This window comes from Oncorhynchus masou, chromosome 3 (assembly GCF_036934945.1).
Source record: "Oncorhynchus masou masou isolate Uvic2021 chromosome 3, UVic_Omas_1.1, whole genome shotgun sequence".
In the NCBI taxonomy this organism is placed as follows: Eukaryota; Metazoa; Chordata; class Actinopteri; order Salmoniformes; family Salmonidae; genus Oncorhynchus; species Oncorhynchus masou.
Window position 1 is genome coordinate 10387587 of NC_088214.1, and position 27308 is coordinate 10414894.

Sequence of the window (27308 nt, forward strand, 5' to 3'; positions counted from 1 at the left end):
GATCATCACCAGGATCATCATCATCATCATCACCGGGATCATCATCATCACCGGGATCATCATCATCACCAGGATCATCATCATCACCGGGATCATCATCATCACCAGGATCATCATCATCACCATGATCATCATCATCACCAGGATCATCATCATCATCACCAGGATCATCATCATCATCATCACCGGGATCATCATCATCACCGGGATCATCATCATCACCAGGATCATCATCATCATCATCATCATCATCATCATCATCATCACCACCCTCATCATTATGATCAGTTCCATTGCAGGGAGAAGAAACAGAGTCACCATTGAAGACAGCAACTGAGAAAAGGCCGTGGCTGGTCGACAAGTATGGAAGTCAGGAAGCCAGTCACAGTTCAGGGAAGGGAGAGAGGAGTATACAGAGAACAGAGGGAGCAGCAGGAGAGGGGGATACTAACGGAGGTAGGGGGCTTAGGGGACGAGGGGCCTGAGGAGTCTGGAGAGCCAGGGCCCAACGCACCGTCCTAGTAATCAGAATGACAACAACACCGACTAATTACTAACAGAGAACTGCAAAGACTGGGTTCAAATAATATTTAAAATCTTTCAAATATTTTTAGCGTTTGCTTTAGCCTGCCTGGAGTGTTAGATGGGCGGAGTTTAAACTTTGGCATCTATAACATTGATTCCATGGTGCCAGGCAAGTTCAATCAAGCACATAGAAAGTATTTGTAAAGATTTGAAATAGTATTTGAACCCAGGTCTGCAGAGACTACCATGGTTACCGGGGTAAACCAACACATAAGGAATGAGCGTTTACATGGGACACCAAGAGTTGAGGAAATGGTTGAATGTTAATTAGGTATTTTTAAAATAACAATTAAACCAATGACAGGATATGACACATTTCAATGAAGGAAGCTCAAATCACACTAGTGACAGAAAGGAGAGGTTGATATCGTCAGGCTTGTATCACTACTAGATTATAGAAACCAAACAGGTTTAAGGGCACGGCCATGATAAGTGATCATTGGGCCATGAGAGGTGATCATTGGGCCATGAGAGGTGATCATTGGGCCATGATAGGTGATCATTGGGCCATAATAAGTGATCATTGGGCCATGAGAGGTGATCATTGGGCCATGAGAGGTGATCATTGGGCCATGAGAGGTGATCATTGGGCCATGATAAGTGATCATTTGGCCATAATAAGTTATCATTGGGCCACGAGAGGTTATCATTGGGCCACGATAGGTGATCATTGGGCCACGATAGGTGATCATTGGGCCACGATAGGTGATCATTGGGCCACGATAGGTGATCATTGGGCCACGATAGATGATCATTGGGCCATGAGAGGTGATCATTGGGCCATTAGAGGTGATCATGTGAATCAGAAGAGCAGGAATTAAAAGGGAAAGAGCAGCACTCAGTGATGGCAACAAGGAAAGTGATTGGTCTGATTTGATGAGCTCATTCAGTGATCATCATGCTAGACCAGCGGTGGGCAGCTCCCGTCCTCCTGGTCCTGATTGGTGTCACAGTTTTGCCCCAGCTAACACACCTGACTCCAATAATCACCTAATCAGGGTCTTCGGTTTCGAACGCAATGTGATTAAATCAGCTGTGTTTGATAGGATGGGGAAGAAGAGTTACACCAATCAGGCCCTGGAGGACTGAAGTTGTCCACACATGTGCAAAATGATTGGCTGCTGGGATTTGAAGGCGGGGTGTATAGGGCACGGAGGGAGGGGGGCACTGACTTGTGTCTGTCTGTAGGGGTGGGGGCGACCAGAGCCTGTACGAAAACGCCTGATGTTTTTGATGAGCCGCTGCAGAACAGAATCATGAGTCTACAGTGTGTCAGTGCAACCCGATTCCCAACTGTGACGCCAGCTGTTTTTGACACACAGGGAACCCGGCATCCTAAACACACTCACAGGACAAGATACTTCAGAGACCTGGTTGGGAGAGAAACGATAGCTATGGAATTAGAGTTGTAGGAAGTGCATCCGTTTTGCTGCGGAAGTCTGGAGATGGATACTAGCAACAGGCTGCACACTTCTCAAATGACTCTGCTGCATCTCAGTCACTAGGTCAAGTCTGCATCCCAAATAGCTTCCTATCCTTCACATAGTGCACTACTACCAGAGACCACTCCCAAGTGTCCTGTTAAAAAGCAGTGGACTATATAGGGAGTAACATTTGAGACACAACCAGAGCGGCTGAGCGGGCCGTGACGGGGCGTCTGTCTCACCTTGTCGTTGGCGTCCAGCACGTTGGTGCCGTTTCCCCACTTGGTCAGGACGATGGACTCCACATGTTTCCTATCCAGACTGTGGCTCTTAGGGGTCCGGTCCCCTCCACCAGGTAGAGGGGGGGAGTGTTGGTACTGCAGAGAGGAGAGAGGGGGGGAGTGTTGGTACTGCAGAGAGGAGAGAGGAGAGGGGAGGGGGGAGTGTTGGTACTGCAGAGAGGAGAGAGAGAGAGGGGAGGGGGGAGTGTTGGTACTGCAGAGAGGAGAGAGGAGGGGGGAGTGTTGGTACTGCAGAGAGGAGAGAGGAGAGGGGAGGGGGGAGTGTTGGTACTGCAGAGAGGAGAGAGGAGAGAGGAGGGGGGAGTGTTGGTACTGCAGAGGAGGAGAGAGGGGGAGTGTTGGTACTGCAGAGAGGAGAGAGGAGGGGGAGTGTTGGTACTGCAGAGAGGAGAGAGGAGAGGGGAGGGGGGAGTGTTGGTACTGCAGAGAGGAGAGGGGGAGTGTTGGTACTGCAGAGAGGAGAGAGGAGGGGGAGAGTTGGTACTGCAGAGAGGAGAGAGGAGGGGGAGTGTTGGTACTGCAGAGAGGAGAGAGGAGGGGGGAGAGTTGGTACTGCAGAGAGGAGAGAGGAGGGGGAGAGTTGGTACTGCAGAGAGGAGAGAGGAGGGGGAGTGTTGGTACTGCAGAGAGGAGAGAGGAGGGGGAGAGTTGGTACTGCAGAGAGGAGAGAGGAGGGGGAGTGTTGGTACTGCAGAGAGGAGAGAGGGGGGAGTGTTGGTACTGCAGAGAGGAGAGAGGGGGGAGTGTTGGTACTGCAGAGAGGAGAGAGGAGGGGGGAGTGTTGGTACTGCAGAGAGGAGAGAGGAGTGTTGGTACTGCAGAGAGGAGCGAGGAGGGGGGAGTGTTGGTACTGCAGAGAGGAGAGGAGGGGGAGGGGTACTGAGTGTTGGTACTGCAGAGAGGAGAGAGGAGGGGGAGTGTTGGTACTGCAGAGAGGAGAGAGGAGTGTTGGTACTGCAGAGAGGAGAGAGGAGTGTTGGTACTGCAGAGAGGGGAGAGGAGTGTTGGTACTGCAGAGAGGGGAGAGGAGGGGGGAGTGTTGGTACTGCAGAGAGGAGAGAGGAGGGGGGAGTGTTGGTACTGCAGAGAGGAGAGGGGGGGGTGTTGGTACTGCAGAGAGGAGAGAGGAGTGTTGGTACTGCAGAGAGGAGAGAGGAGGGGGAGTGTTGGTACTGCAGAGAGGAGAGAGGAGGGGGGAGTGTTGGTACTGCAGAGAGGAGAGAGGAGGGGGAGTGTTGGTACTGCAGAGAGGAGAGAGGAGAGGGGAGGGGGAGTGTTGGTACTGCAGAGAGGAGAGAGGAGGGGGGAGTGTTGGTACTGCAGAGAGGAGAGAGGAGGAGGAGTGTTGGTACTGCAGAGAGGAGAGAGGAGGAGGAGTGTTGGTACTGCAGAGAGGAGAGAGGAGGGGGAGTGTTGGTACTGCAGAGAGGAGAGAGGAGGGGGGAGTGTTGGTACTGCAGAGAGGAGAGAGGAGGGGGAGTGTTGGTACTGCAGAGAGGAGAGAGGAGGGGGGAGTGTTGGTACTGCAGAGAGGAGAGGGGAGGGGAGGGGGAGTGTTGGTACTGCAGAGAGGAGAGAGGAGTGTTGGTACTGCAGAGAGGAGAGAGGAGTGTTGGTACTGCAGAGAGGAGAGAGGAGTGTTGGTACTGCAGAGAGGAGAGAGGAGTGTTGGTACTGCAGAGAGGAGAGTGGAGGGGGGAGTGTTGGTACTGCAGAGAGAAGAGAGGAGAGAGGAGTGTTGGTACTGCAGAGAGGAGAGAGGAGTGTTGGTACTGCAGAGAGGAGAGTGGAGTGTTGGTACTGCAGAGAGGGGAGAGGAGTGTTGGTACTGCAGAGAGGAGAGAGGAGGGGGGAGTGTTGGTACTGCAGAGAGGAGAGAGGGGGGGAAGTGTTGGTACTGCAGAGAGGAGTGTTGGTACTATATGTATGCTAACAGGGCCGTACCTTGGGCAGCTCCCACTCTGACCTGGAGCCATCAGCACTGTAGTAGTATGGTCTGCCCTGTTCATCCACGTGCTTTATCCACTGGACACACACACACACACACACAGGAGATGAGATACACCAGGTTACTAGACCATGACGTTCAAAAAGACAGAAATGTCTCTCTTTTGTCAGCGGTCTATGAGCCATGCTAAATATGTGATAGTAGTGTGGTCAAGTCTAAGTGAAATATAGACATTCCACGTGACAGTACAGATGTCTGTAAATCAGCCGAGAGAGATCAATAGAGAGAGGTCGAGAGAGAGAGATCGAGAGAGAGATCGAGAGAGAGATCGAGAGAGAGATCGATAGAGAGAGAGATCGAGAGAGAGAGATCGAGAGAGAGAGAGATCAATAGAGAGAGATCGATAGAGAGAGAGATCGATAGAGAGAGAGATCGAGAGAGAGAGATCGAGAGAGAGAGATCGAGAGAGAGATCGATAGAGAGAGAGATCGAGAGAGAGAGATCGAGAGATCAATAGAGAGAGATCGAGAGAGATCGAGAGAGAGATCAATAGAGAGAGATCAATAGAGAGAGATCAATAGAGAGAGAGATCGAGAGAGAGAGATCGAGAGAGAGAGAGATCGATAGAGAGAGAGATCGATAGAGAGAGAGATCGAGAGAGAGAGATCGAGAGAGAGAGATCAATAGAGAGAGAGATCGATAGAGAGAGAGAGATCAATAGAGAGAGAGATCGAGAGAGAGAGATCGAGAGAGAGAGATCGAGAGAGAGAGATCGAGAGAGAGAGATCGATAGAGAGAGATCGATAGAGAGAGAGAGATCGATAGAGAGAGAGAGATCGAGAGAGAGAGATCGAGAGAGAGAGATCGAGAGATCGAGAGAGAGAGATCGAGAGAGAGAGATCGAGAGAGATCGAGAGAGAGAGATCGATAGAGAGAGAGATCGAGAGAGAGAGATCGATAGAGAGAGAGATCGAGAGAGAGAGAGATCAATAGAGAGAGAGATCAAGAGAGAGAGAGATCAATAGAGAGAGAGATCGAGAGAGAGAGAGATCAATAGAGAGAGAGATCGAGAGAGAGAGATCGAGAGATCGAGAGAGAGAGATCGAGAGAGAGATCGAGAGAGAGAGATCGAGAGATCGAGAGAGAGATCAATAGAGAGAGATCAATAGAGAGAGATCAGTAGAGAGAGAGATCAATAGAGAGAGATCAATAGAGAGAGAGATCGAGAGAGAGAGAGAGAGATCAATAGAGAGAGATCAATAGAGAGAGAGAGATCAATAGAGAGAGAGATCAATAGAGAGAGAGAGATCAATAGAGAGAGAGATCAATAGAGAGAGAGAGATCAAGAGAGAGAGAGATCAAGAGAGAGAGATCGATAGAGAGAGATCGATAGAGAGAAAGAGATCGATAGAGAGAGAGAGATCAATAGAGAGAGAGAGATCAATAGAGAGAGAGATCAATAGAGAGAGAGATCAATAGAGAGAGAGATCGATAGAGAGAGAGATCGATAGAGAGAGAGATCAATAGAGAGAGAGATCAATAGAGAGAGAGATCAATAGAGACAGAGATCGAGAGAGAGATCAATCGAGAGAGAGAGAGATCAATCGAGAGAGAGATCGATAGAGAGATCAATAGAGAGAGAGATCAATAGAGAGAGATCGAGAGAGAGATCAATAGAGAGAGATCAATAGAGAGAGATCAATAGAGAGAGAGAGATCAAGAGAGAGAGAGAGATCAAGAGAGAGAGAGAGATCAAGAGAGAGAGCAATCAAGAGAGAGAGCGATCAAGAGAGAGAGCGATCAAGAGAGAGAGCGATCAAGAGAGAGAGCGATCAAGAGAGAGAGCGATCAAGAGAGAGAGCGATCAAGAGAGAGAGCGATCAAGAGAGAGAGCGATCAAGAGAGAGAGCGATCAAGAGAGAGAGCGATCAAGAGAGAGAGCGATCAAGAGAGAGAGCGATCAAGAGAGAGAGCGATCAAGAGAGAGAGCGATCAAGAGAGAGAGCGATCAAGAGAGAGAGCGATCAAGAGAGAGAGCGATCAAGAGAGAGAGCGATCAAGAGAGAGAGCGATCAAGAGAGAGAGAGAGATCACTAGTGTTAGAGATCGTGAGAGATCAATAGAGTAGAGGTCGACCGATTATGATTTTTCAACGCCGATACCGATTATTGGAGGTCCAAAAAAGCCGATACCGATTAATTGGCCGATTTTTTATTTATTTATAATAATGACAATTACAACAATACTGAATTAACACTTATTTTAACTTAATATAATACATCAATAAAATCAATTTAGCCTCAAATAAATAATGACACATGTTCAATTTGGTTTAAATAATGCAAAAACAAAGTGTTGGAGAAGAAAGTAAAAGTGCAATATGTGCTATGTAGGAAAGCTAACGTTTAAGTTCCTTGCTCAGAACATGAGAACATATGAAAGCTGGTGGTTCCTTTTAACATGAGTCTTCAATATTCCCAGGTAAAAAGTTTTAGTTTGTAGTTATTATAGGAATTATAGGACTATTTCTCTCTATACCATTTGTATTTCATTAACCTTTGACTATTGGATGTTCTTATAGGAACTTTAGTATTGCCAGTGTAACAATATAGCTTCTGTCCCTCTCCTCGCTCCTCCCTGGGCTCGAACCAGCAACACAACGACAACAGCCACCCTCGAAGCAGCGTTACCCATGCAGAGCAAGGGAAACAACCACTGCAAGGCTCAGAGCGAGTGACGTTTGAAACGCTATTAGCGCGCGCTAACTAGCTAGCCATTTCACATCGGTTACACCAGCCTCATCTCGGGAGTTGATAGGCTTGAAGTCATAAACAGCACAATGCTTGACGCACAACGAAGAGCTGCTGGCAAAACGCAGGAAAGTGCTGTTTGAATGAATGTTTACTTGCCTGCTTCTGCCTACCACCACTCAGTCAGATACTTAGATACTTGTATGCTTGTATGCTCAGTCAGATTATATGCAACTCAGGACACGCTAGATAATATCATCAACCATGTGTAGTTAACTAGTGATTATGACTGATTGTTTTTTATAAGATAAGTTTAAAGCTAGCTAGCAACTTACCTTGGCTTACTGCATTCGCGTAACAGGCAGGCTCCTTGTGGAGTGCAACGAGAGGCAGGTGGTTATAGCGTTGGACTAGTTAACTGTAAGGTTGCAAGATTGATCCCCCGAGCTGACAAGGTGAAAATCTGTCTTTCTGCCCCTGAACAAGGCAGTTAACACACTGTTCCTAGGCCATCATTGAAAATAAGAATGTGTTCTTAACTGACTTGCCTAGTTAAATAAAAAATAAATAAATAAAAAAAACTTTTAAATCGGCACATTGGCGCCCAAAAATACAGATTTCCGATTGTTATGAAAACTTGAAATCGGCCCTAATTAATCGGCCATTCCGATTAATCGGTCAACCTCTAATAGAGAGAGATCAAGAGAGCGAGAGAGATCAAGAGAGTGAGAGAGAGATCAAGAGAGATAAATAGAGAGATCAATAGAGAGAGATCAACAGAGGGACAGAGAAGATCAACAGAGGGACAGAGGAGATCAACAGAGGGACAGAGGAGATCAACAGAGAGAGATCAATAGAGAGAGAGAGAGATCAACAGAGAGAAAGAGATCAACAGAGAGAGAGAGATCAACAGAGAGAAAGAGATCAACAGAGAGAAAGAGATCAACAGAGGGACAGAGGAGATCAACAGAGGGACAGAGGAGATCAACAGAGAGAGATCAATAGAGAGAGAGATCAACAGAGAGAAAGAGATCAACAGAGAGAAAGAGATCAACAGAGAGAAAGAGATCAACAGAGGGACAGAGGAGATCAACAGAGGGACAGAGGAGATCAACAGAGGGACAGAGGAGATCAACAGAGGAGATCAACAGAGAGAAAGAGATCAACAGAGAGAATGAGATCAACAGAGAGAGAGAGATCAACAGAGAGAAAGAGATCAACAGAGAGAAAGAGATCAACAGAGAGAATGAGATCAACAGAGAGAATGAGATCAACAGAAAGAGACCCCGGTACCTTCTCATTAGTATAATCACTGACATACAGAGTGTGTCCAAGCTCATCCAGCTCTTCTGACCAACCCCGGGGCGGGTAGCCGTACTGGCTGTCTGATTGGCTAGAATACGTGCTGTGGCCGTTGTCCTTCAACAACAGAGGCTGGAACGGACCAATGGACAGCGAGAGGAAAGGAAGGAAGGACGGGGAGAGAGAGAGCGGCGGAGTCGTCTATGATTAGGGAGGGAAACGGGAGAGGGAGGGAAACGGGACAGGGAGGGAAAGGTAGAGAGAAAGGGAGAGCGGGAGGAGAGAGAGAGGGAGGGAAACGGGACAGGGAGGGAGAGGTAGAGAGAAAGGGAGAGGGAGGAGAGAGAGAGGGAGGGAAACGGGAGAGGGAGGGAAATGGGACAGAGGGAGAGGCAGAGAGAAAGGGAGAGAGGGAGGAGAGAGAGAGGGAGGGAAACGGGACAGGGAGGGAAACAGGAGAGGGAGGGAAAGGCAGAGAGAAAGGGAGAGAGGGAGGAGAGAGAGAGAGGGTCAGAGATAAATAAAGCGAGAGAAGGACCAATCACCATTGAATTACATATGCACAGAGAATAGAAAGCACCAATCAGCAGTCATCATGAATCACAGTCAGTGCCTCCGTCACCCATAATGTCCTCTAAGAACACGAGACATTTACAACACAGTAAAGCACCAGTCCTGGGTTCAAATACTGGAACATCTGTTCTTGTCTGTAGTGTCAGATGAGAAGGGTTTGAAGTTTGGGATTAAAAGGGATACTTTGGGATGTTGGCAATGAGGCATTTACATTACATTTACATCACATTTTACATTTAAGTCATTTAGCAGACGCTCTTATCCAGAGCGACTTACAAATTGGTGAATTCACCTTCTGACATCAGTGGAACAGCCACTTTACAATAGTGCATCTAAATCATTTAAGGGGGGTGAGAAGGATTGCTTTATCCTATCCTAGGTATTCCTTGAAGAGGTGGGGTTTCAGGTGTCTCCGGAAGGTGGTGATTGACTCCGCTGTCCTGGCGTCGTGAGGGAGTTTGTTCCACCATTGGGGGGCCAGAGCAGCGAACAGTTTTGACTGGGCTGAGCGGGAACTGTACTTCCTCAGTGGTAGGGAGGCGAGCAGGCCAGAGGTGGATGAACGCAGTGCCCTTGTTTGGGTGTAGGGCCTGATCAGAGCCTGGAGGTACTGCGGTGCCGTTCCCCTCACAGCTCCGTAGGCAAGCACCATGGTCTTGTAGCGGATGCGAGCTTCAACTGGAAGCCAGTGGAGAGAGCGGAGGAGCGGGGTGACGTGAGAGAACTTGGGAAGGTTGAACACCAGACGGGCTGCGGCGTTCTGGATGAGTTGTAGGGGTTTAATGGCACAGGCAGGGAGCCCAGCCAACAGCGAGTTGCAGTAATCCAGACGGGAGATGACAAGTGCCTGGATTAGGACCTGCGCCGCTTCCTGTGTGAGGCAGGGTCGTACTCTGCGGATGTTGTAGAGCATGAACCTACAGGAACGGGCCACCGCCTTGATGTTAGTTGAGAACGGCAGGGTGTTGTCCAGGATCACGCCAAGGTTCTTAGCGCTCTGGGAGGAGGAAACAATGGAGTTGTCAACCGTGATGGCGAGATCATGGAACGGGCAGTCCTTCCCCGGGAGGAAGAGCAGCTCCGTCTTGCCGAGGTTCAGCTTGAGGTGGTGATCCGTCATCCACACTGATATGTCTGCCAGACATGCAGAGATGCGATTCGCCCCTTTAGCTGGCTTCATACTGGACACAGAGACAAATGGTATCCACAAGTTCATCTGACTCTGGGGAGGAAGATAAAAGGGCCTCATTGCCAAAATCCTGAAGTACCCCTTTAAGTTACATCACAGCTGGGAAACGAGGCCTAGATGTTTAGATGATCCCTTTAAGTTACATCACAGCTGGGAAACGAGGCCTAGATGTTTAGATGATCCCTTTAAGTTACATCACAGCTGGGAAACGAGGCCTAGATGTTTAGATGATCCCTTTAAGTTACATCACAGCTGGGAAATGAGGCCTAGATTTTTAGATGATCCCTTTAAGTTACATCACAGCTGGGAAACGAGGCCTAGATGTTTAAATGATCCCTTTAAGTTACATCACAGCTGGGAAACGAGGCCGAGATGTTTAGATGATCCCTTTAAGTTACATCACAGCTGGGAAACGAGGCCTAGATGTTTAGATGATCCCTTTAAGTTACATCACAGCTGGGAAACGAAGCCTAGATGTTTAGATGATCCCTTTGAAGTTACATCAAAGCTCCGAAAAACTCAGCTTAAAAATAGTTTTTGTATTTTCTTCATTAGTCCACTGATACAGTCCCAAAATGTGCTGCATGTCTTCTTCATCGTGAGGATGTGACCGGTGACACTTCACTTCTTGAAAGTCCAATATCTTAAAACCTTGACTGCTGACATGCAACACACTTGTGGCTTTTATCATCACTGGACACATGAAGAAAATGACAAGAGATTGTATTTGAGTGGAGTTTCCCTTAAAGTGCATTAAGCCAGGAAAATTAAATCAAGCACAGGTACATTTTCTTTTTAAATTTACATTTACATTTAAGTCATTTAGCAGACGCTCTTAACCAGAGCGACTTACAAATTGGTGAATTCACCTTCTGACATCCAGTGGAACAGCCACTTTATCAATAGTGCATCTAAATAATTTAAATGACAAGGATTGCTTATCCTATCCTAGGTATTTTGAAGAGGTGGGGTTTCAGGTGTCTCCGGAAGGTGGTGATTGACTCCGCTGTCCTGGCCAGGAGGGAGTTTGTTCCACCATTGGGGGGCCAGAGCAGGTACATTTTCAAATGACTTCAAATAGTATTTGAACCCAGGTGTGTGAAGCACAGAGAGTTGAAGACGGCAGGAACATCGAAGCACCCGACTCAGTCTGAACACGGTTACTGGGTGTGGCCAGACAGAGGACACAGCAGAATACGAACATGTACTGCTGCAGTAACAGCAAACTAATGAGGCTGGGGCCAGTTTCCCAGTTTGAGGAGCACCGACTGCATCTGGCCACAGGGTGGCGGTGTGGTGCTATTTATCATCATTCTAGAGAACAAAATGTACTGTGATCCTGCCAGAACGCAGCAGTGATTCTTTCTGTCTAATGTGTTTGGACGGGCGTGTTTGAGAACACAAGCACATACACCTCATGACTTTTCATAGATTTGAATTTGCTTGTTTCTGTACCTAAGTGTGTGTTTGAGTAAGTGTGTGTGTGTGTTTGAGTAAGTGTGTGTGTGTGTTTGTGTAAGTGTGTGTGTGTGTTTGTGTGTTTGAGTAAGTGTGTGTGTGTGTGTGTGTGTTTGAGCATGTGTGTGTGTGTGTGTGTGTGCGAGCGTGTGTGTTTGAGTAAGTGTGTGTGTGCGAGCGTGTGTGTGTTTGAGTAAGTGTGTGTGTGCGTGTGTGCGTGTGTGTTTTTGAGTAAGTGTGTGTGTGTGTGTGCGAGCGTGCGTGTGTGTTTGAGTAAGTGTGTGTGTGTGCGAGCGTGCGTGTGTGTTTGATTAAGTGTGTGTGTGTGTGTGTGTGCGAGCGTGCGTGTGTGTTTGAGTAAGTGTGTGTGCGTGCGAGCGTGCGTGTGTGTTTGAGTAAGTGTGTGTGTGTGCGAGCGTGCGTGTGTGTTTGAGTAAGTGTGTGTGTGTGTGCGAGCGTGCGTGTGTGTTTGAGTAAGTGTGTGTGTGTGTGTGCGAGCGTGCGTGTGTGTTTGAGTAAGTGTGTGTGTGCGAGCGTGCGTGTGTGTTTGAGTAAGTGTGTGTGTGCGTGTGTGCGAGCGTGTGTGTTTTGAGTAAGTGTGTGTGTGCGTGTGTGTGTGTTTGAGTAAGTGTGTGTGTGCGAGCGTGCGTGTGTGTTTGAGTAAGTGTGTGTGTGCGTGTGTGTGTGTTTGAGTAAGTGTGTGTGTGCGAGCGTGCGTGTGTGTTTGAGTAAGTGTGTGTTTCCAACACAGTCCCAGTACATACCTCCGTCTCCCCAGTGCTGTGGGATTCCCCCCGGCTGCTGCCACTACTGGCGTCTCTGGCTCGGGGAGGTTTCCATGTCCTCTCCTGGGTGGAACGGTTGAAGTAGAACTGTCTGCCGCTCTGGTCCTTCAAATGGAATTCAAAATCTTTGTCCATTACAATATTTAAATCAAATTGACATGTGTCTTCGGCTCGTGGTTAAAAACAGTAAAATGACATATGAACACAGATCAGACAACATCATATAGAATCATTCCTAAATGGCACCCTACTCCCCATTTAGTGCACTACTTTTGACCAGAGCCCTATGGGCCCTGTACTGCACTAAATATGTAATAGGGTTCCATTTGGGACGCACACAGAGACGATAACTAAGTTACACAATCCATGACGGTAGGAGTACAGACTTTGTGGGCCTCCCAGTCCCCCAGGACATGCTGTGGGAAGTTGGAGGGGTCGGGGGGCAGGCTGGTCCCAGAGATCTTCAGCTCCTGCAGGTTAGTGTAGACAGGAGACTCAGGACGACCACCCTGACCCGGCAGAGAGACGGTCTGGAGGAGAGGGAGAGATATTGGTTGGTAAATTAGATTTTTGATTTTACAATGACAGCCTCCCCCGGATGGCACTGGGCCAATTGTGCACCTCCCTATGGGACTCCTGAACACGGCCGTTTGTGATGCAGCCCGAGATCGAACCAGGGTCCGTAGCGACACCTCTAACACTGAGATGGAGTGCCTTAGACCGCTGAACCAGGGTCCGTAGCGACACCTCTAACACTGAGATGGAGTGCCTTAGACCGCTGAACCAGGGTCCGTAGCGACACCTCTAACACTGAGATGGAGTGCCTTAGACCGCTGCGCCACTCAGGAGCCCGAAATACATGAATGACTTGTCTTAATGTTGACGTGACCCACACAAACTCTTGAGAGAGAAAGAGAACGGACAGACAGCGTAATGAGAGCGAGAGAGCATGAGAGACAGAGCATGAGAGCGAGAGAGCATGAGAGACAGAGCATGAGAGACAGAGCATGAGAGACAGAGCATGAGAGACAGAGCATGAGAGACAGAGCATGAGAGACAGAGCATGAGAGACAGAGCATGAGAGACAGAGCATGAGAGCATGAGAGACAGAGCATGAGAGCATGAGAGACAGAGCATGAGAGCATGAGAGACAGAGCATGAGAGAGAGCATGAGAGCATGAGAGACAGAGCATGAGAGCATGAGAGACAAAGCATGAGAGCGAGAGAGCATGAGAGACAGAGCATGAGAGCGAGAGAGCATGAGAGACAGAGACAGAGCATTAGTGACAGAGAAAGACATTTGCACAGCAGGTACAATTATTATATACAGACTAACTAAAAAGCCAATTCAAAACAGTGTACTTTGGCTGGTTATCTAGCTACTTTACCCTCAAATAATCTAACCGTTTGTGGGCGGTTTGTATGGGTTACTTTCAGATGTGTCCCATGATACTTGTCGGGGGTCGTAGAGTAAAATGGAGAACACAATAGTATTCGTAAGAGTCTCCCCCTTTCCAGAGAGTTTGTGTGTCTCCTGGTCTGACGAACACAGCTGTAGCTCGGCCACCTTGCACCACAGATGAGGAAGTCTACGCGCATGTGGGGATGGAGACGCAGCCCATATGCAAAACAAACATCTCTCTTTGATGGGGATGTTTTTATTATGTTACTCAGACTGACACATCGGTGCTTCAACGGACTCTTAAGGATCAACTATTCAGCTATTAGCGTGTATTAATGTCACCATGTCCAATGTCCTAAAATAAGGCTCAACCGGCCCTCAGGTACAACCGCAAATGGCCGACACGCAGCTGATCAGCGGGCACAGCCGGTGAAACCAATGCTGGGTATCCCGGATATGAAACTGGCTCTCAAGCACTCAGAATTGTCTAGGAAACTCCTCTATTCAATACTGACCATGTAATTCTGACAAAGTTTTTAAAAATACTACGCATTCAAGACCTCCGCTGAACACTGAATATTTGAACCTTACAAATAGATAAATATCTTATCGACCTGACCCACCTTAGCCATTTGATCCCTGCTTCATTGAAAGGGGGAATTATTTAATAAAGACATCCATTATTTGGCTGTACTTGCAATGTAGCAGGGTAGCCAACCTTCTCCAGGAGATTACAGCGGAGCTACAGAGGGTGCAGGCTTTTGCTCCTGCCCTGCTCGAACACACAACAATGTAAAAAAACAGCTGCTCAACAGGACCTTGATAAGCTGACTCTGGTGTGTTTGAGCAGGGTTGTGTCAAAAGCCTGCACACCCAGTGGCTCTCCAGTTTTGACGGACCACATGCGTTTCATACAGTAGGATATCAGTAGGTTATGAGTATATTTTATGAGTGTGTATTTACCTAGGTTATGAGTGTTTTACCTGTGTTTCATTATTACCTGTGTTTCATACAGTAGGATATCAGTAGGTTATGAGTGCAGTATTTTACCTGCGTTTCATACAGTAGGTTATGAGTGCAGTATTTTACCTGCGTTTCATCCAGTAGGATATCAGTAGTTTTTTTTTACTTTATGGGGCGTTAAGTGCCTTGTTCAAGGCCACAATGGCAGGAGATGGTATATAATACACCACAGCCACGGTAAAGTAAATTAACCACAGCCACGGTAACCACAGCCACGGTAAAGTAAATCAACCACAGCCACGGTAACCACAGCCATGGTAAAGTAAATTAACCACAGCCATGGTAAAGTAAATTAACCACAGCCACGGTAAAGTAAATTAACCACAGCCACGGTAAAGTAAACCAACCACAGCCACAGTAAAGTAAATTAACCACAGCCATGGTAAAGTAAACCAACCACAGCCATGGTAACCACAGCCACGGTAAAGTAAATTAACCACAGCCACGGTAAAGTAAACCAACCACAGCCATGGTAACCACAGCCACGGTAAAGTAAATTAACCACAGCCATGGTAAAGTAAATTAACCACAGCCACGGTAACCACAGCCACGGTAAAGTAAACCAACCACAACCACGGTAAAGTAAATCAAATTTTATTTGTCACATACACATGGTTAGCGGATGTTAATGCGAGTGTAGCGAAATGCTTGTGCTTCCAGTTCCGACAATGCAGTAATAACCAACCAGTAATCTAACTAACAATTCCTAAACTACTGTCTTATACACAGTGTAAGGGGATAAAGAATATGTACATAAGGATATATGAATGAGTGATGGTGCAGAGCAGCATAGGCAAGATACAGTAGATGGTATCGAGTACAGTATATACATGTGAGATGAGTATGTAAACAAAGTGGCATGGTTAAACTGGCTAGTGATACATGTATTATTACATAAGGATGCAGTAGATGATAGAGTACAGTATATAAGTATGCATATGAGATGAATAATGTAGGGTATGTAAACATTATATTAGGTAGCATTGTTTACAGTGGCTAGTGATATATTTTACATCCTTTCCCATCAATTCCCATTATTGAAGTGGCTGGAGTTGAGTCAGTGTGATGGCAGCAGCCACTCAATGTTAGTGGTTGCTGTTTAACAGTCTGATGGCCTTGAGATAGAAGCTGTTTTTCAGTCTCTCGGTCCCAGCTTTGATGCACCTGTACTGACCTCGCCTTCTGGATGATAGCGGGGTGAACAGGCAGTGGATCGGGTGGGTGTTGTCCTTGATGATCTTTATGGCCTTCCTGTAACATCGGGTGGTGTAGGTGTCCTGGAGGGCAGGTAGTTTGCCCCCGGTGATACGTTGTGCAGACCTCACTACCCTCTGGAGAGCCTTACGGTTGTGGGCGGAGCAGTTGCCATACCAGGCGGTGATACAGCCTGACAGGATGCTCTCGATTGTGCATCTGTAGAAGTTTGTGAGTGTTTTTGGTGACAAGCCGAATTTCTTCAGCCTCCTGAGGTTGAAGAGGCGCTGTTGCGCCTTCTTCACGATGCTGTCTGTGTGAGTGGACCAATTTAGTTGGTCTGTGATGTGTATGCCGAGGACTTAAAACTTGCTACCCTCTCCACTACTGTTCCATCGATGTGGATAGGGGGGTGTTCCCTCTGCTGTTTCCTGAAGTCCACAATCATCTCCTTAGTTTTGTTGATGTTGAGTGTGAGGTTATTGTCCTGACACCACACTCCGAGGGCCCTCACCTCCTCCCTGTAGGCCGTCTCGTCGTTGTTGGTAATCAAGCCTACCACTGTTGTGTCGTCCGCAAACTTGATGATTGAGTTGGAGGCGTGCGTTTCCGCGCAGTCCAGGGTGAACAGGGAGTACAGGAGAGGGCTCAGAATGCACCCTTGTGGGGTCCCAGTGTTGAGGATCAGCGGGGTGGAGATGTTGTTGCCTACCCTCACCACCTGGGGGCGGCCCGTCAGGAAGTCCAGTACCCAGTTGCACAGGGCGGGGTCGAGACCCAGGGTCTCGAGCTTGATGACGAGCTTGGAGGGTACTATGGTGTTAAATGCCGAGCTGTAGTCGATGAACAGCATTCTCACGTAGGTATTCCTCTTGTCCAGATGGGTTAGGGCAGTGTGCAGTGCAGTTGAGATTGCGTCGTCTGTGGACCTATTTGGGCGGTAAGCAAATTGGAGTGGGTCTAGGGTGTCAGGTAGGGTGGAGGTGATATGGTCCTTGACTAGTCTCTCAAAGCACTTCATGATGACGGTGAGTGAGTGCTACGGGGCGGTAGTCGTTTAGCTCAGTTACCTTAGCTTTCTTGGGAACAGGAACAATGGTGGCCCTCTTGAAGCATGTGGGAACAGCAGACTGGTATAGGGATTGATTGAATATGTCCATAAACACACCAGCCAGCTGGTCTGCGCATGCTCTGATGGCGCGGCTGGGGATGCCGTCTGGGCCTGCAGCCTTGTGAGGGTTAACACGTTTAAATGTTTTACTCACCTCGGCTGCAGTGAAGGAGAGACCACATGTTTCCATTGCAGGCCGTGTCAGTGGCACTGTATTGTCCTCAAAGCGGGCAAAAAAGTTATTTAGTCTGCCTGGGAGCAAGACATCCTGGTCCGTGACTGAGCTGGATTTCATCTTGTAGTCCGTGATTGACTGTAGACCCTGCCACATACCTCGTGTCTGAGCCGTTGAATTGAGATTCTACTTTGTCTCTATACTGACGCTTAGCTTGTTTGATTGCCTTACGGAGGGAATAGCTGCACTGTTTGTATTCGGTCATGTTACCAGTCACCTTGCTCTGATTAAAAGCAGTGGTTCGCGCTTTCAGTTTCACGCGAATGCTGCCATCAATCCACAGTTTCTGGTTAGGGAATGTTTTAATCGTTGCTATGGGAATGACATTTTCAACGCACGTTCTAATGAACTTGCACACCGAATCAGCGTATTCGTCAATGTTGTTGCCTGACGCAATACGAAACATGTCCCAGTCCACGTGATGAAAGCAGTATTGGAGTGTGGAATCAGCTTGGTCGGACCAGCGTTGGACAGACCTCAGCGTGGGAGCTTCTTGTTTTAGTTTCTGTCTGTAGGCAGGGATCAGCAAAATGGAGACGTGGTCAGCTTTTCCGAAAGGGGGGCAGGGCAGGGCCTTATATGCGTCGCGGAAGTTAGAATAACAGTGATCCAAGGTTTTGCCAGCCCTGGTGGTGCAATCGATATGCTGATACATTTTAGGGAGTCTTGTTTTCAGATTAGCCTTGTTAAAATCCCCAGCAACAATGAATGCAGCCTCAGGATGTATGGATTCCAGTTTGCAAAGAGTTAAATAAAGTTCGTTCAGAGCCATCGATGTGTCTGCTTGGGGGGGATATATACGGCTGTGATTATAATCGAAGAGAATTCTCTTGGTAGATAATGCGGTCGACATTTGATTGTGAGGAATTCTAAATCAGGTGAACAGAAGGATTTGAGTTCCTGTATGTTTCTGTGACCACACCACGTCTCGTTAGCCATAAGGCATACGCCCCCACCACTCTTATTACCAGAAAGGTGTTTGTTTCTGTCGGCGCGATGCGTGGAGAAACCCGTTGGCTGCACCGCTTCGGATAGCGTCTCTCCAGTGAGCCATGTTTCCATGAAGCAAAGAACGTTACAGTCTCTGATGTCCCTCTGGAATGCTACCCTTGCTCGGATTTCATCAACCTTGTTGTCAAGAAACTGGACATTGGTGAGAAGAATGCTAGGAAGTGGGGCACGATGTGCCCGTCTACGTAGTCTGACCAGAAGACCGCCTCGTTTCCCTCTTTTACGAAGTTGTTTTTTTGGTTCGCCGGCTGGGATCCATTCCGTTGTCCTGGTTGTTAGGCAGAACACAGGATCCGCTTCGTGAAAGTCATATTCTTGGTCGTACTGATGGTGAGTTGACGCTGATCTTATATTCAGTAGTTCTTCTCGACTGTATGTAATGAAACCTAAGATGACCTGGGGTACTAATGTAGGAAATAACACGTACAAAAACAAAAAACTGCATAGTTTCCTAGGAACGCAAAGCGAGGCGGCCATCTCTGTCAGCGCCGGAAGAGTAATCACAGTCACGGTAAAGTAAATTAACCACAGCCACGGTAACCACGGTAACCACAGCCACGGTAACCACAGCCACGGTAACCACAGCCATGGTAACCACAGCCACGGTAACCACAGCCACGGTAAAGTAAATTAACCACAGCCATGGTAACCACAGCCACGGTAAAGTAAATTAACCACAGCCATGGTAACCACAGCCACGGTAAAGTAAATTAACCACAGCCACGGTAACCACAGCCACGGTAAAGTAAATTAACCACAGCCACGGTAAAGTAAACCAACCTCAGCCATGGTAAAGTAAATTAACCACAGCCATGGTAACCACAGCCATGGTAAAGTAAATGAACCACAGCCACGGTAACCACAGCCATGGTAAAGTAAATTAACCACAGCCACGGTAACCACAGCCACGGTAACCACAGCCATGGTAAAGTAAATTAACCACAGCCACGGTAACCACAGCCATGGTAAAGTAAATTAACCACAGCCACGGTAAAGTAAATTAACCACAGCCATGGTAAAGTAAATTAACCACAGCCACATTAACCACAGCCATGGTAAAGTAAATTAACCACAGCCACGGTAACCACAGCCACGGTAAAGTAAATTAACCACAGCCACGGTAAAGTAAACCAACCACAGCCATGGTAAAGTAAATTAACCACAGCCATGGTAAAGTAAATGAACCACAGCCACGGTAACCACAGCCATGGTAAAGTAAATTAACCACAGCCACGGTAACCACAGCCACGGTAACCACAGCCATGGTAAAGTAAATTAACCACAGCCACGGTAACCACAGCCATGGTAACCACAGCCATGGTAAAGTAAATTAACCACAGCCACGGTAAAGTAAATTAACCACAGCCATGGTAAAGTAAATTAACCACAGCCAAAAGTTAACCACAGCCATGGTAAAGAAATTAACCACAGGAAATTAACCACAGCCAGGGAAGTGAATCAACCACAGATTGGTTCTAAATCAACCACAGCCACGGTAAATACCAAAGTCATTTAGAAGGACAGCCACGGTAAAGTAAATCAACCACAGCCACGGTAAAGTAAATTATAGTAAGCAAAAAGGGAAAACAAGGCTGGAGGGGAAAAGAGGAAGTTAGTCAGGAAGGGAAGTGAAGCAAAACACAGATTGGTTCCGTACATAGACCTGACCGTTGACTTGATACCATAAGTCATTTAGAAGGAGAGGCCGTGCAAACACAGTAAATACAGACTACAGTAAATACAGACTACAGTAAATACAAACTACAGTAAATACAAACTACAGTAAATACAAACTACAGTAAATACAGACTACAGTAAATAGACAGTAAATACAGACTACAGTAAATACAAACTACAGTAAATACAAACTACAGTAAATACAAACTACAGTAAATAGACAGTAAATACAAACTACAGTAAATACAAACTACAGTAAATACAAACTACAGTAAATACAAACTACAGTAAATACAAACTACAGTAAATACAGACTACAGTAAATACAAACTACAGTAAATACAAACTACAGTAAATACAAATTACAGTAAATACAAACTACAGTAAATACAGAAGAAACAGTGTTACGTCTCAAATTGCACTATACACAGAGTGTACAAAACATTAGGAACACCTGCTCTCTCCATGACAGACTGACCAGGTGAATCCAGGTGAAAGATATGATCCCTTATTGGATGTCAGATGTTAAATCCACTTCAATCAGTGAAGATGAAGGGGAGGAGACGGGTTAAAGAAGGATTCTTAAGCCTTGAGACAATTGTGACATGGATTGTGTACGTGTGTCATTCAGAGGGTGAAGGGGTAAGACAAATTATTAAAGTGTCTTTCAACAGGGTGTGGTAGTAGTAGTATGGTAGTAGTATGTGCCTGGCGCACCGGTTTGTGTCACTGCAACGCTGCTCAACCGTTTCACGTGGGCATCCAGCCAACTGTGGGAAGCATTGGAGTCAACATGGACCAGAATCCCTGTGGAACGCTTGACACCTTGTGGAGTCCAGGCCCCAACAAAATATTACAAAGGTGCTCCTAACGTTTGGTAAACTCAGTGTAGTGCACTACTTTTGACCAGAGCCCAGTACAACGAGCTACGATATAGTGCACTACTTTTGACCAGAGCCCAGTACAACGAGCTACAATATAGTGCACTACTTTTGACCAGAGCCCAGTACAACGAGCTACGATATAGTGCACTACTTTTGACCAGAGCCCAGTACAACGAGCTACGATATAGTGCACTACTTTTGACCAGAGCCCAGTACAACGAGCTACAATATAGTGCACTACTTTTGACCAGAGCCCAGTACAATACACTACTTTTGACCAGAGCCCAGTACAACGAGCTACGATATAGTGCACTACTTTTGACCAGAGCCCAGTACAACGAGCTACGATATAGTGCACTACTTTTGACCAGAGCCCAGTACAACGAGCTACGATATAGTGCACTACTTTTGACCAGAGCCCAGTACAACGAGCTACGATATAGTGCACTACTTTTGACCAGAGCCCAGTACAACGAGCTACGATATAGTGCACTACTTTTGACCAGAGCCCAGTACAACGAGCTACGATATAGTGCACTACTTTTGACCAGAGCCCAGTACAACGAGCTACGATATAGTGCACTACTTTTGACCAGAGCCCAGTACAACGAGCTACGATATAGTGAACTACTTTTGACCAGAGCCCAGTACAACGAGCTACATCATAATAACGACAACTATTTCTTAAGGAACAAGATTCCAGGAATGACGGTTGTTGTCGCTCACTCATCCAATCAAAAGCCATTTTAAGTTGACATGGTATCGGTCAGCTTTGTCACATACTTCATAGAACCAACGCTTCTCTGTTATAGATTATGCAGTGAAACATTAGTTTAAAAAGGTACAGTTCATACCCCTAACAAAATAAGTGACTCGAGTGTGTGTGACTTTCTGAGAAACAAATCACAGGAACTGACAGAGCAAAGAAAGAGAGCAAGAGAGAAGGAGAGAAGGAGAGCAAGAGAGAGAGAGATTAGGAGAGAGAGCAAGAGAGAGAGCAGGAGAGAGAGGGAGAGCAGGAGAGAGAGAGCAAGAGAAGGAGCAGGAGAGAGAGAGAGAGCAGGAGAGAAAGAGAGAGAGCAGGAGAGAGAGAGAGAGAGAGAGAGCAGGAGAGAGAGAGAGAGAGAGAGAGGAGAGAGAGAGAGCAGGCAGAGAGAGAGCAGGGAGAGAGAGAGAGAGGCGAGAGAGCAGGAGAGAGAGAGAGAGAGAGAGAGAGAGAGAGAGAGCAGAGAGAGAGAGAGAGAGCAGGAGAGAGAGAGAGAGAGCAGGAGAGAGAGAGAGAGAGCAGGAGGGAGAGAGAAAGAGCAGGAGGGAGAGAGAAAGAGCAGGAGGGAGAGAGAGAGCAGGAGGGAGAGAGAGAGCAGGAGGGAGAGAGAGCAGCAGGAGGAAGAGAGAGAGAGCAGGAGAGAGAGAGCAGGAGAGAGAGAGAGAGGAGAGAGAGGAGAGAGCAGGAGAGAGAGAGCAGGAGAGAGCAGGGAGAGAGAGAGAGAGCAGGAGAGAGAGAGAGCAGAGAGAGAGAGAGCAGAGAGAGAGAGAGAGAGAGAGAGAGAGAGAGAGAGAGAGAGCAGGAGAGAGAGAGAGAGCAGGAGAGAGAGAGAGAGAGCAGGAGAGAGAGAGAGAGAGAGAGAGCAGGAGAGAGACAGAGAAGGAGAGAGAGAGCAAGAGCAGGAGAGAGAGAGCAAGAGCAGGAGAGAGAGATCATAAATAATACCATGCCCTGCAGTCTCTAAATAACAGATCGGTCTGAAATATGCAGTGCTCTTCAATACAGTTAAGGGCCGATGGTGATTGACAATTCACTCGTCTCTCTCTCCTTCACAACACACTCCAGACGACTCTCTGTCTTTAGTGCTTCATAGGTCTCTAAGGAACATAGGAGGCTGCTCCAGCCTCAACAAGGCGGAGGCGTATTCCCATTGTGGTCCTCAGCGCTGAGGAGAACGCACATTGTAGTTTACTTGTCATGCTGCAGACGCTCTATCCAGAGTGACTTTTCAGCAGAACAGAGAAACACAGAGTGACTTTTCAGCAGAATAGAGAAACACAGAGTGACTTTTCAGCAGAATAGAGAAACACAGAGTGACTTTTCAGCAGATTAGAGAAACACAGAGTGACTTTTCCGTAGAATAGAGAAACACAGAGTGACTTTACAGCAGAATATGGAAACACAGAGTGACTTTTCAGCAGAATAGAGAAACACAGAGTGACTTTTCAGAAGAATAGAGAAACACAGAGTGACTTTTCAGTAGAATAGAGAAACACAGAGTGACTTTTCAGTAGAATAGAGAAACACAGAGTGACTTTTCAGCAGAACAGAGAAACACAGAGTGACTTTTCAGCAGAATAGAGAAACACAGAGTGACTTTTCAGCAGAATAGAGAAACACAGAGCAGATTTTAACACAGAGTGAGAGAATATAGAAACACAGAGTGACTTTACAGCAGAATATAGAAACACAGAGTGACTTTTCTGTAGAATATGGAAACACAGAGTGACTTTTCAGCAGAATAGAGAAACACAGAGTGACTTTTCAGAAGAATAGAGAAACACAGAGTGACTTTTCAGTAGAATAGAGAAACACAGAGTGACTTTTCAGTAGAATAGAGAAACACAGAGTGACTTTTCAGCAGAATAGAGAAACACTGCAGTCTCTTCAGAAGAATAGAGAAATATGCAGTGACTTTCAATACAGTTAGAATGGTGATTGAAACACAGAGTGACTTTTCAGTAGACATAGACGAAACACTGAGTGACTTTTAGGTCCTAAGGAACATAGAAACACAGAGGCGATTCCCATTGTGGTCCTCAGTGAGGAGAACACACATTGTAGTTTACTTGTCATGTTGCAGACGCTCTATCCAGAGTGACTTTTCAGCAGAATAGAGAAACACAGAGTGACTTTTCAGCAGATTAGAGAAACACAGAGTGACTTTTCCGTAGAATATAGAAACACAGAGTGACTTTTCAGTAGAAAACACAGAGTGACTTTTCTGAGAAACACAGAGTGACTTTTCAGTAGAATAGAGAAACACAGAGTGACTTTTCAGTAGAATAGAGAAACACAGAGTGACTTTTCAGTAGAATAGAGAAACACAGAGTGACTTTTCAGCAGAATAGAGAAACACAGAGTGACTTTTCAGCAGAATAGAGAAACACAGAGTGACTTTTCAGTAGAATAGAGAAACACAGAGTGACTTTTCAGCAGAATAGAGAAACACAGAGTGACTTTTCAGCAGAATAGAGAAACACAGAGTGACTTTTCAGTAGAATAGAGAAACACAGAGTGACTTTTCAGCAGAATAGAGAAACACAGAGTCCATCAGTTTACGGGCCAATGACAATGAGGTATTTATTCACTAGTCCCAGGAGGCTTCACAGGACACGTCAGTGCCTCTGCTGCAGACAGAAATACACCAGGTAGAATTCTACCTCTCATTCTCTAGCACTGAGAAGCATGCAGACAGAAATACACCAGGTAGAATTCTACCTCTCATTCTCTAGCACTGAGAAGCATGCAGACAGAAATACACCAGGTAGAATTCTACCTCTCATTCTCTAGCACTGAGAAGCATGCAGACAGAAATACACCAGGTAGAATTCTACCTCTCATTCTCTAGCTCAGGTCCTGAGACAGAAATACACCAGGTAGAATTCCTTCTCATTCTCTAGCACTGAGAAGCATGCCAGAAATACACCAGGTTGAATTCTGCACTGAGAAGCATGCAGACAGAAATACACCAGGTAGAATTCTACCTCTCATTCTCTAGCACTGAGCAGTATGCAGACTGAAATACACCAGGTAGAATTCTACTTCTCATTCTCTAGCACTGAGAAGCATGCAGACAGAAATACACCAGGTAGAATTCTACCTCTCATTCTACAACCGTACAACCGTCCAACTGGGGGTTTCCTCTAAGGGGAAGTCCTGCCTGACGCTGGCTGGCATTAAAGCCACCGTTAAATACAATCCTCATTTGATCGGCTACAAAACTACAGAAACACTCCTCTCTCGCTGTCTCCAGACAGACGCGTGAACACAGCAGACAACATTCTAATTCCTCTTTAAGAGGGGTGGTCAGAAATCTCCTAATCTCAGCACCCAGAACCAATCAGCTACCCTATTTACGCCTAATATTTGAATGTTAAGGCAGTCACAAGAGAGCAGGAAACTCCCAAGCCTTTCTCTCACTCATCCGGAGGTGACAGTTCGGGGTTCTGCCCTTAGCGGGAAACTTAACTGGTCTTCACTTTTGTATTACCTTGAAATCCTCCCAGCCGTAGAGACACAAACGACTGATCCAGGATGTGTTCTTAACGGCTCCACACAGTCGAACACAACGGATCCAACGGGGCCTCGCTTGCGTAGCTCTACGTAGTTTTGTGCGACTGATTTTTTTGGGAGCGCGACGCAAACAGAGATCCGTGGAGGCCTTCAGATGTAATGATGACTGAACTTATAGAGTTACAGACTGGATTCTGGATCAATACTCTCTGTCTCAACCCTACAGGACAGACTGGTTCTGGATCAATACTGTCTCAACCCTACAGGACAGACTGGATTCTGGATCAATACTCTCTGTCTCAACCCTACAGGACAGACTGGATTCTGTCAGGGTCTCTACCCTGGGACAGACTGATTCTGGATCAATACGTATCAACCCTACAGGACAGACTGGATTCTGGATCAATTTCTCTGTCTCCATGTCACAGACTGGATTCTGGATCATTGTCTCAACCCTACAGGACAGACTGGATTCTGGGAGAACCCTGGGACAGACTGGATTCTGGATCAATACTCTCTGTCTCAACCCTACAGGACAGACTGGATTCTGGATCAATACTCTCTGTCTCAACCCTACAGGACAGACTGGATTCTGGATCAATACTCTCTGTCTCAACCCTACAGGACAGACTGGATTCTGGATCAATACTCTCTGTCTCAACCCTACAGGACAGACTGGATTCTGGATCAATACTCTCTGTCTCAACCCTACAGGACAGACTGGATTCTGGATCAATACTCTCTGTCTCAACCCTACAGGACACATGGGAAATCAAAGGTTTGACATCTTGAACTACTGTATGGTCTGTGTCCCAGATTGCACCCTATTCTCTATCGGCATATAGTGCACTTATTTTGACCAGGGACCACAGGGCTCTGGTCAATATAGGGAATAGGGTAGCATTTGAGAAGCAGCCATGGGGTGATTAAAAAGTTCTCCCTTGAGGAGCAGAGGAGAGCAGAGGAGACAGGGCTCAGGGAAACGGCTGCTGAATGAATGAATGATGATCACAACATTGGATTGTAATTCCACACAATATGTTGCTGTAGTATCAGTTCATCTGCAGTAGTGATATACTACTGAAATCCCAGAGAGAACAAACGAACACACACACACACACACACACACACACACACACACACACACACACAAGACAAAATGAATGTACCCCTGCAGAGCACCCTACAAAACTGTCCACAGTGCAGTGAATTCTCTCTATCAGCGTGGTTTAGCACCAGACACGGTCAACATTATGCACATTCCAAATGTCACAATTACAGCTGGGATGGAGATGGGAGGCTGCTGAGGTTGAGGGAGATAGGGCTGGGATGGAGATGGGAGGCTGCTGAGGTTGAGAGAGATAGGGCTGGGATGGAGAGGGGAGGCTGCTGAGGTTGAGAAAGATAGGGCTGGGATGGAGGGAGGCTGCTGAGGTTGAGAGAGATAGGGCTGGGATGGAGATGGGAGGCTGCTGAGGTTGAGAGAGATAGGGCTGGGATGGAGATGGGAGGCTGCTGAGGTTGAGAGAGATAGGGCTGGGATGGAGATGGGAGGCTGCTGAGGTTGAGAGAGAAAGGGCTGGGATGGAGATGGGAGGCTGCTGAGGTTGAGAGAGATAGGGCTGGGATGGAGAGGGAGGCTGCTGAGGTTGAGAGAGATAGGGCTGGGATGGAGAGGGAGGCTGCTGAGGTTGAGAGAGATAGGGCTGGGATGGAGAGGGGAGGCTGCTGAGGTTGAGAGAGATAGGGCTGGGATGGAGAGGGGAGGCTGCTGAGGTTGAGAGAGATAGGGCTGGGATGGAGATGGAAGGCTGCTGAGGTTGCTGGGATGGAGATGGGAGGCTGCTGAGGTTGAGAGAGATAGGGCTGGGATGGAGATGGGAGGCTGCTGAGGTTGAGAGAGATAGGGCTGGGATGGAGATGGGAGGCTGCTGAGGTTGAGAGAGATAGGGCTGGGATGGAGAGGGGAGGCTGCTGAGGTTGAGAGAGATAGGGCTGGGATGGAGAGGGAGGCTGCTGAGGTTGAGAGAGATAGGGCTGGGATGGAGATGGGAGGCTGCTGAGGTTGAGAGAGATAGGGCTGGGATGGAGATGGGAGGCTGCTGAGGTTGAGAGAGATAGGGCTGGGATGGAGAGGGGAGGCTGCTGAGGTTGAGAGAGAGATAGGGCTGGG

At 47.1% G+C, this 27308-nt stretch overlaps 1 protein-coding gene across 11 annotated transcripts in view; it reads right to left on the bottom strand.

The window, feature by feature from the left end:
- The window catches only part of LOC135509736 (rho GTPase-activating protein 12-like), a 128409-nt gene that overhangs the window by 30627 nt on the left and 70474 nt on the right, over positions 1 to 27308 (bottom strand). For 3 of the 11 annotated variants that reach the window (XM_064930649.1, XM_064930640.1, XM_064930654.1), the window contains exons 3-9: positions 12703 to 12846; positions 12296 to 12421; positions 8303 to 8512; positions 4256 to 4336; positions 2252 to 2419; positions 1758 to 1826; positions 453 to 518 (exon numbers count right to left, since the gene is read on the bottom strand). In XM_064930649.1, coding sequence (XP_064786721.1) covers positions 453 to 518; positions 1758 to 1826; positions 2252 to 2419; positions 4256 to 4336; positions 8303 to 8512; positions 12296 to 12421; positions 12703 to 12846 — 864 coding nt within the window. The remainder of the gene's footprint in view (positions 1 to 452; positions 519 to 1757; positions 1827 to 2251; positions 2420 to 4255; positions 4337 to 8302; positions 8513 to 12295; positions 12422 to 12702; positions 12847 to 27308) is intronic. The other 8 variants (XM_064930658.1, XM_064930677.1, XM_064930671.1 and 5 more) reach the window with 8 other exon arrangements.